We start from the raw sequence: 16,120 nt of genomic DNA, 5'->3' as shown, positions 1-16,120 counted from the left end.
CAGGATCGGCTTATGAAAAATGTCTGTTCCTGAGGCCTGCTTTTTCAGTAGGAGCCCCTGCCTCCTCCTCAGGTCTGATGCCAGAGGCCTGAAGCCATAGAATGACCCAGGCTGCACCTGTTCCAGTTTTCCTGCCTTGTTATCTTCCCCTGCTAAGCTCCTGCCACCCGAGAGAAACCTCTCCTACACAAATTATGCTGGGCTTTGCCTGAGAAACTTCTCCTACACTGATTGTGCTGGGCATCATTCCAGAAGCCAAGCATTGCCTGAGAGAAACCTCTTCTGCACTAACAGGTCATGTCAGCTCTTGTGTACCTTGGGATGAAAGGACACGAGACAGGATTTAACAGCCTATAGGAAACTATGAGTTTACTCCCATGATTTATGCAGTAGTGGGTTATTGTGTATTCTCTAAGCATCCCTAGCTTGTCTAATGCCTAAGTCTCTACATTGTACTATCCAGCCACTGCAGCTGCCACTTGTTATAGGAATAAAATATCTTATTTGTCTAATACATAGCCTGGTTCATTGCTTGTCAAGTATTGTATTGCCCAGGGGTCAGAATTTAGGTTCCTTATGCATGTGAGCACCCCCTGAGGCTGGTAATCTGCTTAAAGTCACACATCAGGGACTGCAGCTGTCTGCAGGCGATTGTCTTTGGCTGTAAACCAGACAGACACTGCTAGAGACCAACAGTAACCTTAGCCTTAAACTAAATGCCACTGCTATTCAATAGAAATTTACAGGTTTTATGAGCACAGATATGATTTTAGGGTTGGTTACAAGTCCCTATGGCTACGTCTCACTCTGTAGTTGTCTGCAGCTTACCTGGCTTGACATGCAACGTTGTATTATTAACTCAAAAGTTACGTCTACATCAGTTTACAGGACAGAAAAAATCTGTCACTCCAAGAACTGTGGCAGCCAGTCTGGTGCTGCTCTGCCTGAAAAATCTGCTTATAGATGAAGATGGAAGCAAACGCCCAAATTCGGTATAGGTCTCCCGAAGTCGGGCTCGCAATTTTGGTTGCAGATCGCAGGTGCGTGCGTAAAGAAATGGGTAAATCGGTGATGGCAATCAACAGTTGGCTTTAACAAGCACTAATTGGCGCTAATTTACTAGATATGCATGTATCTGCTCTGCACCCCTAATTCATCTCGCGCGCAACTCCAGTGGAGGTGTGGCGAAGGGAGGGGCATGGGCAGGTCATGGGTGTTCCTGGATTTTGGTGCAGAATTATAGAATACTTCCATTTTTGTGCTGAGCTAACAGTTGTTAGGCCTTCGGCTGGCATAAACAATCGCGCCTAAAGTCAGGCCTAAAAATTACTTAAGCTAGTATTCTATAAAGACAGCTTTGTGTGGAACTGCCTTTATAGAATTAGTACTTAGCACGGGTCAATCGGCGCCTATTGACCCATGCTAAGTACAAATTCTATATAGGTACTCTATACAGAATCTACCCCAAAATATGAATCCCTCCCATTGAAAAGGAAACTCACATCCCTGCATCATCTGCTCTCTCTCTCTGTAATGGCTTCTTTCTTTTTGTATTTCCCTCATCCCAATACATTCACCATCACCCTTAAAGGACTCCTCAACTTTAGAAAAGCAATAAAAAAAAACACACCTCTTCACCGAACTCCTCTGCCTAAGGCCGATAAATTACAAAGAAATATTAATGTATATTGATTATGGATAAACTTTGCACTGTAACTATGTCAAACTTATCCTGTAAATTGCAAATTATGTATATTGGTATTAGATCCCTAGTATGTGTCAAGTAGGAAAAACCTTGCATGACATCTATGGCAAATTGTAACCTGTAAATTGTATGCTAACTTAATTGGTATTAGATCCGTAGTACATGTCAAATTAAGATAAATTCAGTGCAAATCATAACCTATTAACTGTATATTATGTATGTTTAACCTGTAACCCGTTCTGAGCTCTTTGGGGAAATGGGATAGAAACCAAATTAGATAAATAAATTTATCATTCTTCTATTTAGGTTTGATAGCAATGGAAGAAGAGTGCAAGAAGAAATTGTACCTTGTTCTGCCATCGTATTACATTTCCAAAACCTCCTGTCCCCAATCGCTCCTTCATTTCCCAGGGGCCACAGGTTTGAGTCTGCAGGGGTGGTGGCCAGCTCATCCTTCCCGAGGTCTCCTGCTACAAGAGGAACATAAGAAAAAGGTAGGGAAAAAAAAACCCCAAAACAACTTACAATAAAGATGAAACGCTGGAAACAAGAAAACACAGCAACCTCAGATCTTCTGCCTTTCTATCCTTGTATTTATTTAGATAGAAACAGAGAAAAATGAAGGCACATCAAAACTATATGGCCTATCCAGTGTGCCCATCCATGCAATCTACACTTTTCACTCCAAGAGCCTATTTACTTGTCCCAAGCTTTCTTAACATCCGTGCTTGTCTTCATTAGACAATGGCAAAGGATGGGTATCCCTGGGACAGGGGCAGTGACTGTGTCAGGGATAGAGCTCACAGGGACAGGGACAAACTTTGTCTCCGTATCACTCCAAAAACTTGAGACTAGTTTCAATATGTAAAAACAACACATCTTTAAAAGAAAAAAAAAAAAACCGCAGAAGATGCTTTTGGATTTAGATGAACTACTGTTAAATAACATCATTTGTGTCTTGTCTGCTGATCAGACTCCTACCATCTGCAATGTCCTTCTATCATGTGCCCAGCAGCTCAAGTATTTTACTGTTACTGCAATAGATTCATCCATCGTTGCTGGCATAAAGGAACATTTCTAGCATTTACCATACCATATAGTTTTTATATCCAGCAATTTTCAACTAGAATTTATTGCGGGTTACAAAGGCAATCAGTTGAGGCTACAGTAAGGTTGCTTGGATCCTAGATAGGCATGACACAAGTGAGATTACAAAGAGAAGAGAGATGTCTAACATTTTCCTGAAACTGTAGTAGGTGGGGAGTTGTTGCAAACTTAGCGATAGATTATTCAAAACTTTGGGTCCCTAAAATGCAATGGTAGATTTGAATAGTTTTTTCCATTGAACTTTTTTTGGGGGGAAAGGAAGGCCAGTTTGAGGTGCTGCATTCTTCAGTTATGACAAGAGTGTGTGATCTTGATATCTGATATTAGTCCGAGAGTTCTCTCCATATACTGCCTTGTAGACCATGAAAGCGATCTTATATTGGACTTCATTTTTGAAAAGACACTTATTTTCCTGTTCATCCACTACCCGGTTTAGGCTTTCTTCTACACCCAGGACTGAAAGACAATCCAGTTACCTTCCCAGGTGATGTAAAAACATAGGCAACAGAATCTTTGGGAAGGATCAAAATGGAAGGGTCTATTTGTGATTTGTAGATAGTTGTACAGAATATTGTCTGTTTTTATACTTTCATAAAAAGATTTAAATATAAAATCATAAGTGTTTGAGGCTTGTGCAAATGAGGACAGAGTCTGTGGGGACGGGGCTAATGCCTGCGGGGATGGGGCGGGGACAGAGACAGAGCCTGTAGGGATTTTGTCCCCATGTCATTCTCTAGTTTCCATCATCTTCACTGGGAGGCCGTTCCACGAATTCACCATCCTTTTCGTAAAGAAGTATTTCTTCAGGTTACTTCTGAATCTATCCCCTTTCATTTTCATATTATGCCCCCTCTTTCTAAAGCAGGGGTGTCCAACCTTTTGGCTTCCCTGGGCCGCATTGGCCAAAAAAAATGTTTCTGGGGCCGCACAAATGCGCAAACGCTGCAGCAAGACAGAGGAGGGAGCCGGCAAGACGGTAAACACCTAGGGACAGCAGAGGAAAACACAGCATCGCCTTCGACCGGGGCCACACAAAATCCTTCACGGGGCCGCAGGTTGGACACCCCTGTTCTAAAGCTTCCTTCCAAATGAAAGAGACTCACCTCTCTGCATTTATGCCACCGAGGTATTTAAATGTCTCTATCGTATTTCCCCTCTCTCCTGCCTTTCTTTCAAAAGTACATATAGAGACTGTCTGGTTCCATATGCTTTATGATGAAGATCACTGGCCATTTTAGTAGCCACCCCCTGGACCAGCTCCATCCTGTTTATATATTTTTTGAGGGTGCAGTTTCCAGAATTTAATGCATACTGGATGTGTGTTACTTTTACCCCTTAAAAATGAAGTCAAGTCTTTAAATGTAAGTAAAAAGAAAGAGACTGGATTTATGTGGTTGCAGCAACCCTAATAATTTAAAAACCAGCACCAGTATTTAAATAGTTTCATATATTCAGCAGTACTGACTATGGGGCTCAAAACAAAAAAAGACCTAAAGGATCCAAAGGTTCCATGCAGGCAGAGGAACCTCCCACCAACACAACCTATCTCCTTCTCTCTTGGTAATGGGGCACCATCAACAACTATCAGGGTCCCGCAAACTTTCTCGAGCTGCGGCACACTAAAGGTAGTGGCTGTGGCTCAAGGCACCTGGAAGTGCGGGCATGCTTCAATGCTAAGAAATGTAAGGTCATGCACCTCGGAAGCGGAAATCCATGCAGGACGTACTTCTTGAATGGAGAAACTTTAACTAGGACTTCAGCAGAACGAGATTTAGGAGTAATCATCAGTGCAGACATGAAAACTGCCAATCAAGTGGAGAAGGCTTCATCTAAGGCAAGGCAGATATTGGGTTGTATCAATAGAAGTTTCGTCAGCCGAAAGCCTGAAGTCATAATGCCGTTGTACAGGGCCATGGTGAGACCTCATCTGGAGTACTGTGTGCAATTCTGGAGGCCACATTACAGTAAAGATGTGCGCAGAATTGAATCGGTTCAGCGGACGGCCACCAGGATGATCTCAGGGCTCAAGGGTCTCTCGTACAAAGAGAGACTGAACAAATTGCAGCTCTACACTCTCGAGGAACGTAGGGAGAGGGGAAACATGATCGAAACATTTAAGTACCTCACAGGACGTGTCGAAGTGGAAGATGATATTTTTTTTCTCAAGGGACCCTCGGCCACAAGAGGGCACCCGCTCAAACTCAGGGGCGGAAAATTTCATGGCGACACCAGAAAGTATTTCTTCACAGAGAGAGTGGTTGATCATTGGAACAAGCTTCCAGTGCAGGTGATCGAGACAGACAGCGTGCCAGACTTTAAGAATAAATGGGATACCCATGTGGGATCCCTACGAGGGTCAAGATAAGAAAATTGGGTCATTAGGGCATAGACAGGGGGTGGGTAAGCAGAGTGGGCAGACTTGATGGGCTGTAGCCCTTTTCTGCCATCATCTTCTATGTTTCTATGATGTCCGCATGCGTGCGAAGGCTCTCCAGGTGGACCATGAGATGCCAGTGGGGGTGTGCCAGAAGGGAAGAGGGCCAGAGAGGATAGGTGCTGGCGTCCACTGACTGCCTACAGGACGTGCCTCTCACCACGAAAGGCACGTCCTGTAGGCAGTCAGCTGGCGCCGGCCGCGGCACACCTAAAATCTCAGGAGGCACACAGTTTGTGAGATACACTGCTTTAGACAAATGCCATTGGCATTATTATGCAGAGCACCACTCACCCTAGAGCCAGGCCTGATTGGCAACTAATTACTAAAGGGAAAGAGAAACTGTAGCAAACCCTTAAATTGAATATACTGATATTCTCCACTGTATCCTGTTATCACTTGATTCTTTGCTATGTAATTCTTTCGGAAAAATCCAGATATCTTGTAATTTGTAATCCTCTGCCATACCATGTAAAGTACATGAATCACTGTTATGTAATTCTCTCGGTAATCATTGTTACGTAATTCTCTCGGTAATGTCCTAGAAGTCGCAAGATTGTTGGCGGTATATAAGAATAAAGTTATTATTATTAAAGTTATTATCTCTTCTAATTTGTAATCCGCTTAGAACCGCAAGGCACAGGCGGAATATAAATCATTAATGTAATGTAATGTAATGAACATATGGTATGTCCCCTTTATAAAAAAAAAAAAAATTTAAAAGCATAAAATAGATTTTTTTTATTTTAAAAATTTCTGTTCCGCTTAAGACCTAAGCAGATTACAATTTACATACTTAAGGAAATTGACAATACACAAACTCATTTACAAATGAATCATCCATACAGTTTCAGCAGAATCAAAGGGTTACCAGTCTAAAAAAAGCCTTAACAAATGAGTTTTCAGAGATTTTTTTTTTTTTTTTAACTCTTCAGATCTTGGCATTGCCTTAATGAACCATTTAAATCATTCCATAATCAAGGACCTGCTACTGAAATTGCCGTCATCCATGTTTTTTTAGTAATGCACCTCACGTATATGCCCCAGGGTCAACCTCATAGCAGATTCTGTTTCTTTTCACTTTCCCTATGTGCTTTATTAAAAAATTACTACCCACAGTGCACTCAGTCTTACATACCATATACATGAATCACAGATAACTACCTGTGATTATATACTCAAAGTATTATAGGTAGGGCTTCAGTTTTGAGGCATTTATAAACTGTAATGAAGGGGTTTATTTTCCAGCTATTTAAAAAGATGTGCTGCCAAGTCACCCATTCTATTCCTATGGTCTGCTTGGCAGCGAACCTATGTAAAAGCTGTCATAGGTTTTCTTTGAGGAAAAATAAAATCAGCTTTTATTGGGGTTTTCACACCACCACTACAGTTGCTAGGTACCTTCTCAAGTGGCACCAAATATGTATGTACGTTTGCATCACCTATGAGTCATCAGCGCAGAAAAAGGTTATAAGATAGGCCAGAAAGGGGTAAGGGGTTCATAATCGAAACTTAAGCACGTCTAAAAACTCACCCAAGTTGGCACTTGGATGACCTAAAAGACAGGTCGTCCAAGTGACGATAATCAAACTGACTTTCTGGCCATATCCAGGGACTTTTTAGGCCTCTAAATGCCACTGTGCACCAGAGCTGAAAAGTGTATATCTGGAAGAGTGGTTAGGGCGGTATTTGGTCAGGATGTGGGCCGACTTAGACTTAGTCGTCTTGCAGGGATAATCGAATGTTTCACGAGACTTCCTGGACAAAACTTATATGTTGTGAGTTAGACATTGTAAAAGCAGATATAAGTGCCAAAAAGGTATCCAAATGACCAGATAATCACTGCAGAGACCAGGTAAAGAACCCACACACACTCTCCCTCACACTCACAAATTTCAGAATAAAAATGTACATACCTGTCTCTAGAACATCAGCACCTGCTATAGGAAAGCCTAGTAGAGCTGCATACAGGTGTCTTAAGTAGCCTGGGGGGTGAGCTAGTGAGCCATAGAGAGGAGGACCCAGGCCCGAAAGCCACTCTAACCACTAAATTCATGATGGAAAATGTGAGCCCACCAATAAACCCCCAAACCTTACTATACTGCCATATAGGTAGTACCTGCAGCCATATGGGATTGTAGACAGGTGGGTATAGTATGTTTTGGGGGAGGGGTTTGGGGGGGATTCACCATATCCTAAAAGGGAGTTCTGGTGAGATGTTTTTGTTGCACCCTTTTTGTGAAGTTCACAGCAGTGCCCTGTAAGGTGCCCCACTGCTCTGTTGCCATGTTTGGGTTGCCAGTCCATCACAATGTTGGCCCCTTCCACATCCAAAAGGTCTTGTTCTGGGTGTTTGGAACTTAGATGAATTTTTGGTCGAAATTGATAAATAAATAAAGGAAAAAAAAAAAAAGAAAATGTGCTATAGACATAGTGGCAGTCTGGACAATCAATGACCTGGATGTCCAGATAGATGATTTTCAATAAATATATATATTCTAGATGTATTTTTCAAGAATGGACATTTTTCCGCTACCGACTTTGGGCATCTAGCACCATACATCCGAATCGGACTTGGCCATTTCTTTTGATTATGCCCCTCCACGTGTACTAGGGAAAGTGAGTTTCTCCAATGTTTACCTAATAAAACACACATTTTCTTTTCTTGATTGTTTTGCATTGGGGGTACTTTAATCAGTGTTTTGTCACGTAAAATCTAAAATCAGAAGCCCAAATTATAGATTTACTGGAATCTATACACATTAAGCATTCTGCCTAACTCCAGTGTGTTACACTCTGTTAGTCAGACTATAGATTATACACTGACTGCACTGTGTTTCCATGGCCCCAGATATAAAAACTTTGGGCTCCTTTTACAAAGGTGCGCTTGCGTTTTTAGCGCACGCACTGGATTAGGGCAAAAACTACCACCTACGTGGTGTCACCTCGATTTTGTGAGATTCTTAAGCTTCTTTTGCTTAAATGTAACCCTAGCTATGGCTTCTAAGAGAGCTTGCAAGTGTCAGTAAACAGGAAGTGTCTAATTAGTGGGTTAGAGTATGTTATAAAGGTGACCACAAAACGGTTATTCCAGCAAGGTTTGGGAACCAAGGGTGCTGGAAAAATGGTGGTGTACCCGTATATCAAATCCATGACCCTTTACATACTTACAAAAATATATGAAAATCCACTTGACCACAACCATGCTCACAAAACACCTAAAAACTGATGTGACTGGAAAAAAAAAATAATGAAAAAAATCTCATAAGCTTAGAAACACTCAAGTAAACTGTTAAAAACTCTACTTTTTTTCATTACAGTTCTGAGTTGGGATTATAAATTTCCTTTCTTCAGAAGGCTGTTATGCCTACGATTGATTATAAGTGAGCTATTGATAGCACTGAAAGTGAAGTGCAGGTTCCTTGAGATCATGAGGCCTTTCCTCCTGAAAAGTATAAAAGTCCAGAGCCATTAATAAAGTCAATATGGGCTTTAGAGAATTTTTCTTAAACCTTAATTAAACAAAAAGGAACAAGCCTCAGATTATGGAGTAATTTTTCCCATTCTGGGATTTCTTCCAAGAGAAAGAAAACTTATTTTCTCTTGCTCCTGATAACATCACCGGCTTGAACCCATCCTCCCTACTATAACTAAAAGCATTAATTGAATACTTATTTTTAATTAATTGATTATTATTTTATTAAATTTATACCTCAAGTTGATGAATCTCACCGCCTAATCTTAATCAATTCATACTCCAGTTCAATTAAATCTAATATAAAAATCTAAAATTCTTATAACTCAATAATTTCTCATAACTGGTTGGGGATTTTTTCATAAGAAAACTACAGTTCATTTCAACACTCAAAACCGACAGAAAGACTGTGCTGCAGCTTTCCTCCTGAAAACCATAACACTTTTCAGGTGTTTTGCGAGCACGGTTTTGGTGAAGTGGATTTTCTTTCTTTTATTTATTATTTTTTTGCACTGTTAAACTTCACTCCTCTATTGTTGCATATCTATCCATATTGTAAACAGATTCTTCTCAGACGCTGTCTCACACCGTTGCTCCCCAGTGCTTCCTTCTCGTTTCCTACCTGATGAGCCATATGAAGACAGGCACGAGGGGGGACCAGGTCTCTACTTCCACAAGCCCAAATTCAGTTAACAGGACAGGAAGTGCCTGGACACACGAACCAAGACTCTGCTCGGCGCTTCCTGCTTCTGCTACTTCCTCATATGACGTCACGGATGCGAGGAGGAGCGCCCGCCCTTTAAAGGGATACACACACACACACGCTCAACCTGTCTGGGACAAAGACGGCTGATAAACTCCTAGATCCCTGCCATACTAAAACAGCACCGACTTTCCTAGGAAAGGCCAGGGCTGCAAATAATATTACACCAGCTTCATACACTCCGGGGGGGGGGGGGAAAGAAGCAGAACTTGCCAGACTCCTACACCTAGCGAAATGCCTCATCTGAGAGTCCTTCAGGCAATTTCGACTGATCTCCAGCAAAATGAACAAAAAGACTTTTTGTCTGAAACTGAGAATTATCAGTGATATGTAGCAACATTCATCTGCCCACAACTGTCTCAGGGATATCAGGTTGGCCAAGCTGCTGCTGTTTTTCTGTTGAGAGAGGGAGTGGGGAAACATTGACTAACTCATAGTGTTTAGTTGACAGGGGCACTAGGGTTACCAATACATATGGGTCTAGATAAAGAAGGATGGACTGAGACATCTGGATTTTACTAACTTCCATTACTTTCAATGGAAGCAAAACCCAGATGTCTCAATCTGTCCTCCTTTTTCTGGAGTTATATGGCAACCCTTGAATAGCCAGCAGCCTATTGTTGGGGGGAACCCTGAAGTGGACTGAGAAGGTCATTCAGTGGCATAGTGAGGGCTGGAGCAGTGGTGCCTAGGGTGGAGATGCTCAGCAACACCTCCCCCCCCCCCAATAGTGGAGGGTCTCTTAAATGTATTATCTTTCCCAGTTCTTCTGGTTCTTACTGGCAGCCATATTTCTACAGCCCATGCCAGCTAAGCCTGCCTCTGCATCACTTCCTGTGTACAGGAAGTGACATCAGAGGGAGGGCTGATGAGCAGCAGGGGGAGACCGTGCTCATTGTTGGTGATAATTAGAAGAGGTATGGAGGAGAATGCATTTAAGAGATCCTCCCCATGTCAAGGGGGAGAGATGCTAATGACTGGGGTGCTCTGCCTCCCCAGCCCCCCCCCTTACTATGCTACTGGGGCCACTCATTTTACTCTGCTCTCTCCCCCCCCCAACTTGCCTCATTAAAAATTTTACCTTGGCTAGTAAGGATGTCCAAGCTCCAACAGCTGAAGAGTTCTCCTACCCGAACATCTCCCAGTGCTAACTTTCTCTCACCAGGGGAAGATTCAACCACTCAGGATACTGCAGTTTGGGGGGGATTCAAGCATAAAGTAGGGAGCCCCAGATCCCCCAGCCACCCCTTACTCCCCCTCTCCATAATTATGTCACTGGCAAAGCAGAACACCACAATGTGCCTCTATAGCTAGACAGAGAGACACATTCTACAATCCCTGCTCATGACCCTAGAGGTGATGAAGTAATGAAGGATGGACCTGCCTGCCATCAAGGAGTCAGGGCAGCAGACTAGGCATCCACCTAGAGCAGCAGAACATCAAGAATACATAACATGACCATTTATTTTTTTCTTCAAAACGGGACATCTACTAATTTTAGGTAATAACATTGTAGATATCTTTCTTTCTTTCTCTCTCCCTGCCCCCCTCCCCTTCCCTTTCTTTCTTTCTCTCTCTCTCTCCCTGCCCCAGCCCCCACTGCCACCGATTTCTCCAAGCCACCGCCACCAATTTCTTCCTGCTTCCTCGATGCCGACACAGCAAAAGGCCAGGTGCGTGCAGCGACTTTACAAGCGGTGGGCATACAAGCCTTCCCCCCCTCCCCAGACATCAATTATGATGTCGGAGAGGAAGTTCCAGGCCTGGCAGGCAGAAATTGGCTGGCCCAGAACTTCCTCTCTGTTGTCAGAATTGACGTCGACGGGGGGAAGGCTTGTGGGCCACCGCATGTAAAGTCGCATCCCATTGTCCCCAAGTAAGGGGAAAGTTCCCCTGGACTGGAAATTAGCTAATGTCGTTCCTCTGCATAAAAAGGGTTGCAGGGCAGAGGCTGCGAATTATAGACCGGTGAGTCTCACATCAATAGTGTGCAAACTCATGGAAACACTAATTAAAAGCAAATTGGACACTATCTTGAATGAAGGGAATCTTCGGGATCCCAGTCAGCATGGATTCACCAAGGGTAGGTCCTGCCAATCCAATCTCATCAGCTTCTTTGACTGGGTAACAAGAAAGTTGGACTTGGGAGAGTCTTTGGACATCGTGTACCTGGACTTCAGTAAAGCTTTTGACAGTGTCCCACACCGCAGGCTGCTAAGCAAGATGGAATCGATGGGGTTAGGAGAGACACTAACTGCATGGGTTAATGATTGGCTGAGTGGCAGACTTCAGAGGGTGGTGGTTAATGGTACCCTTTCTAAAACATCGGAGGTGATCAGTGGAGTGCCGCAGGGCTCGGTCCTGGGTCCACTCCTTTTCAACATATTCATAGGGGATCTGACTCAAGGGCTTCAAGGTAAAATAACACTATTCGCCGATGACGCCAAACTATGTAATATAGTAAGTGAATGCAGTTTACAAAATTATATGGCGCAGGACCTGCTTACATTGGAAAGTTGGTCCTCAACCTGGCAGCTAGGCTTCAATGCTAAGAAATGTAAGGTCATGCACCTCGGAAGCGGAAATCCATGCAGGACGTACTTCTTGAACGGAGAAACTTTAACTAGGACTTCAGCAGAACGAGATTTAGGAGTAATCATCAGTGCAGACATGAAAACTGCCAATCAAGTGGAGAAGGCTTCATCTAAGGCAAGGCAGATATTGGGTTGTTCCGCCACTAATTTCTGTCAAGTGGGATGATCAGAGATACTCAGAAAAACACACAGACAATATAAAGCATAAACAATAACACTTTAATATATATATAAGAATAAATTATCATCACCGTATCTCACGTAAACCCTCCCTTCACCATTCGGAATCCCTCAATGGATAGGCGAGTAGGACACAGGAGTCTGCCCCGTTAGACCTGACGTCTTGGATAGCCGGCTAGGATTCTAGATTCTAGGAGCAGAATTCCGTCCTTATAAGCTGCTGAGTTAAACAGCTGGTCCTGCAGTAACAGCGTCCTTTGATTCAGGCACACCCCAGGTCGGTCCCTTTGAAGCTGTTTTGACAACACCCAGGTCAAAAGAGGTCAAGATAGTAGATACTTGTCACTGTCTTTTTCTTTTTGACGTAGTTTCCCATCTGTCTTTACTGATGATCATCTGGTTTTACAGTCCTTTGAAGATCAATGAGGTCAGGATGTTAGCTCCTGTGGAGATCAGGATCTCAAATAAGCAAGGTTATTGCAGAGACCATCTGGTCTTACTGTCCTGTGGAGATCAAAGAGGTCAGGATAGTCTCTTTGATGCTATCCAGTTGACACTTAGACAAAGGAAGTCAGGATCTCAAATAAGCAAGTTTATTGCAGAGACCATTTGGTCTTACTGTTCTTTGGAGGTCAGGAGTTCAGGTAAGCAGATTTGAGAATACATATTAGTAAACAAAATTATCAGTAATATGCTGGGTCAGCAGACTTGAGAATACATAAACAAAATTATCAATAATATGCTAGGGTATAACTAGCATAACATTCCACCCTTGGATTCTTAAGTCTGTTCCGTGCCATATCACAGCCTCTAGTAATAGCATCCCACACTGCAACATACTAACATTCTGTAAACATACTGAAAAGGGAGCTTGATTAGCAGGAATCACAAGTTCAACAGTACTAAGGACACATTGTTTCATTTTAAAATTTACACCATTTTCTATCTAAGGATACAGAATGTGATGTGGTTTTTAAATAAAGGTAATTCTTTGTGATATCATTAACGACATGTAACATTAACTGATCATATCGTAGCGTTAGTTCATAATTATGTACAGTATGTGGCACCCATTCACCTTCCCTTCTAAATACAACTGCTACTCTGGAGCCAAAATATGCTTCTTTGCCAGCCAGTATTTCAGAAACAATAGTATCTATTCTACTTTTAAGCAAAGGTAAAATGGGAAAATTAATTTTCCCTTCATAATTTATTTCCTTATGGTCTAAACCTGGTATCCTTGCATTCCCTAATATTTCAAGCTAATTAGGCATTTTACTTGAAAGTATCACGTATAGGGAATCATGGAAATTAATAATCTTATTAATATTATATTTGTGCTCTTACTCATGGCTTACATACAGTTAGGGTAGCTTCATATTCACCATCGATCACCGCAGTTATCTGGTATCCCGTTTTTCTTAGCATCTTTGGTTAGGGTCTGGCTATGCTCCGGTTTCAATAGGCTTGCTATGCCACTCACATGCCTTCACTCATGTAAGTTTCAGGCACCACCTCCACAGACCAGCTCTAATGTGAAGTGGCAGGATATAGGCTCACTTCTATTCCCAAGTCGGTGCCACATAACAGCCTCATGGCACGGCACTGTATGTCTGGTTGCGTCTTCATCTTCTCGGTCTGGTGAAATTTTCTCTTAACCCAGCATGTTAGCCAAATCATCAGAATGAGAGAGCAGAGCTGACCAATTTTATCACAAAAGGATGAAAGTCTATATGTAATAACATTTCCCAGTACGTGATTTTTCAAGGAAAATATTTCCTCATGATTGTTTATCTTCAATGCTTTAATTACATTAAACCCCCCTAGTGGTAAAAGAGAGTATAAGAGAAAAAGGAGAAAAACCACTTTATGTACAGAAGGTGATAACATGTGACACAATACTTGTGTGTAAGGTAGTATTTGTGTGAGATAAGAGAAACAACACTAATGCACTTAAAGGTATTCTGTAGGACATTCAGAAAATACACCTTTTTATGTTCTGGACATAATTATGATGTCATTTAAGAGAGACCATACACACGTACAGAATGTGATAACATTTGACACAATACTTGTGTGTAAGATAGTCTTTGTGTGAGATAAGAGAAACAACACTAATGTACTTAAAGGTATTCTGTAGGACATTCAGAAAATATACCTTTTTATATTCTGGACATAATTATTATGTCATTTAAAAGAGACCATACACACGTACAGAATGTGATAACATTTGACACAATACTTGTGTGTAAGGTAGTCTTTGTGTGAGATAAGAGAAACAACACTAATGTACTTAAAGGTATTCTGTAGGACATTCAGAAAATATACCTTTTTATATTCTGGACATAATTATTATGTCATTTAAAAGAGACCATACACACGTACAGAATGTGATAACAAAATAACTTATGTCAGAGATGTGCACTGCACTGTTTATACCTGGTAAGTTAAATAAAGAGAGACTATTTTTTTTTTTTTTTTTTTATTTAGCAAATATCAAATACCAATGAACACCATTTTACCAGGTATAAAGCTTTCTAATTATTTCTCTTCAGATATCCTTTTATAATATAACCCCTAACTAAATTATCATTGGGCTGTATAAAAACATAGAAACATAGTAAGATGACGGCAGAAAAGGGCCAAGGCCCATCAAGTCTGCCCACTCTATAGACCCTTTGCCCTGACCCATGTAGGGATCCCACATGGGCGTCCCCTTTATTCCTAAAATCTGGCATGCTGCTGGCCTCTATTACCTGTGAGCCATAGCATAATATCATTGTGAGCATGGTTTTCATAAGATACTTTCTGGTATGTGGGGGAATCTTTTTTGGAAAGGGATATGGTACCATTTGGACTAATAGAAGGGGTGGAATAAACTCTGGAAATGGCCAATGTGCAATGTTGGGGTACCCCATAAGCTAAAACAGACAACACATAACAGAAACAGACAAACACAGAGCTCCGGCATGCTTTCTTCCAGCGGTAATGATTCAGGGTTGATTTTAATCTGTAAATAAGCACACTATTAATCAAAAGAGTCACCAACAAATGTGGTATCCATTGGATTCCCACTATCAGGTCACATTGCTGGAAGTAGTTTAAATGTGGCACAGTGAAATTGGTTCTCCGGACCATGTCTTAGATAATAAGCTTCTAAAAGAAAGAGAGAGATAGAAACTTAAGTTAATTGCTCTATATAGTTTTACTGGTCTTCTTTTCTATTTTCTTCCATTTCAAAGCTCTGTCACACAATCGTAAGAGAATGCACGCAGGGAATTTTTAATCTATAAAATATACAAGAGAGGTTTACGTGCATGTACAGTGGTTCACAATATTAGTGTTTTAGGTAAAAGACACATTTGCAAAATTACTTGGAGTGCAACTTCCTTATACTATCTAACAAAACTTTATACATTATAAAGGTCACTTAGCAATATTTCTACAGTTTAGCTTTCTCTATCACCTCTAGGCATCTGTAAGTATTTTTTGTGGTAGTCTGGTATATGTATATTGCCTCCCTTGCCAAGTGAATGCATGGACATTGCTCCACTATAGGGATAGTAAAAAAATGCAAGCTGTCATGTTAACCCTTTTTGGATATCTGGCAAGGAATCCCATAGATTAATCCCAAATTGGTAATTGTCCAATTTTAAAATTTGTAAAATTTTTTCTTCCTGCTTGTATAATTTTCCCCCCAATCCTGATATTTATATTCCTACATCCCAGCGTCCACTACGGCCAGGTTTCTACTAAATATTTATCTCTACCTGCAGACACTGTTCTAATTTGGTCCAAGCTAACACTGAGGCTTGGTATTCACATCATTGATCCTCCCACCACTTCCACCCTTTTAAATCAG

At 41.5% G+C, this 16,120-nt stretch overlaps 1 protein-coding gene across 2 annotated transcripts in view; it reads right to left on the bottom strand.

Moving 5' to 3' along the window:
* Positions 1-9,480, bottom strand: part of IKBKB (inhibitor of nuclear factor kappa B kinase subunit beta) — a 97,007-nt gene extending 87,527 nt beyond the window's left edge. The window contains exons 1-2 of one of the 2 annotated variants that reach the window (XM_033949414.1): positions 9,344-9,480; positions 2,053-2,175 (exon numbers count right to left, since the gene is read on the bottom strand). In XM_033949414.1, coding sequence (XP_033805305.1) covers positions 2,053-2,175; positions 9,344-9,355 — 135 coding nt within the window. In that variant the 5' untranslated portion in view covers positions 9,356-9,480. The remainder of the gene's footprint in view (positions 1-2,052; positions 2,176-9,343) is intronic. The other variant, XM_033949415.1, reaches the window with a different exon arrangement.
* Between the last annotated feature and the right edge of the window lie 6,640 nt (positions 9,481-16,120).

Source organism: Geotrypetes seraphini, chromosome 6 (assembly GCF_902459505.1).
Source record: "Geotrypetes seraphini chromosome 6, aGeoSer1.1, whole genome shotgun sequence".
NCBI lineage: Eukaryota > Metazoa > Chordata > Amphibia > Gymnophiona > Dermophiidae > Geotrypetes > Geotrypetes seraphini.
This window is presented reverse-complemented; position numbering and strand designations above follow the sequence as displayed.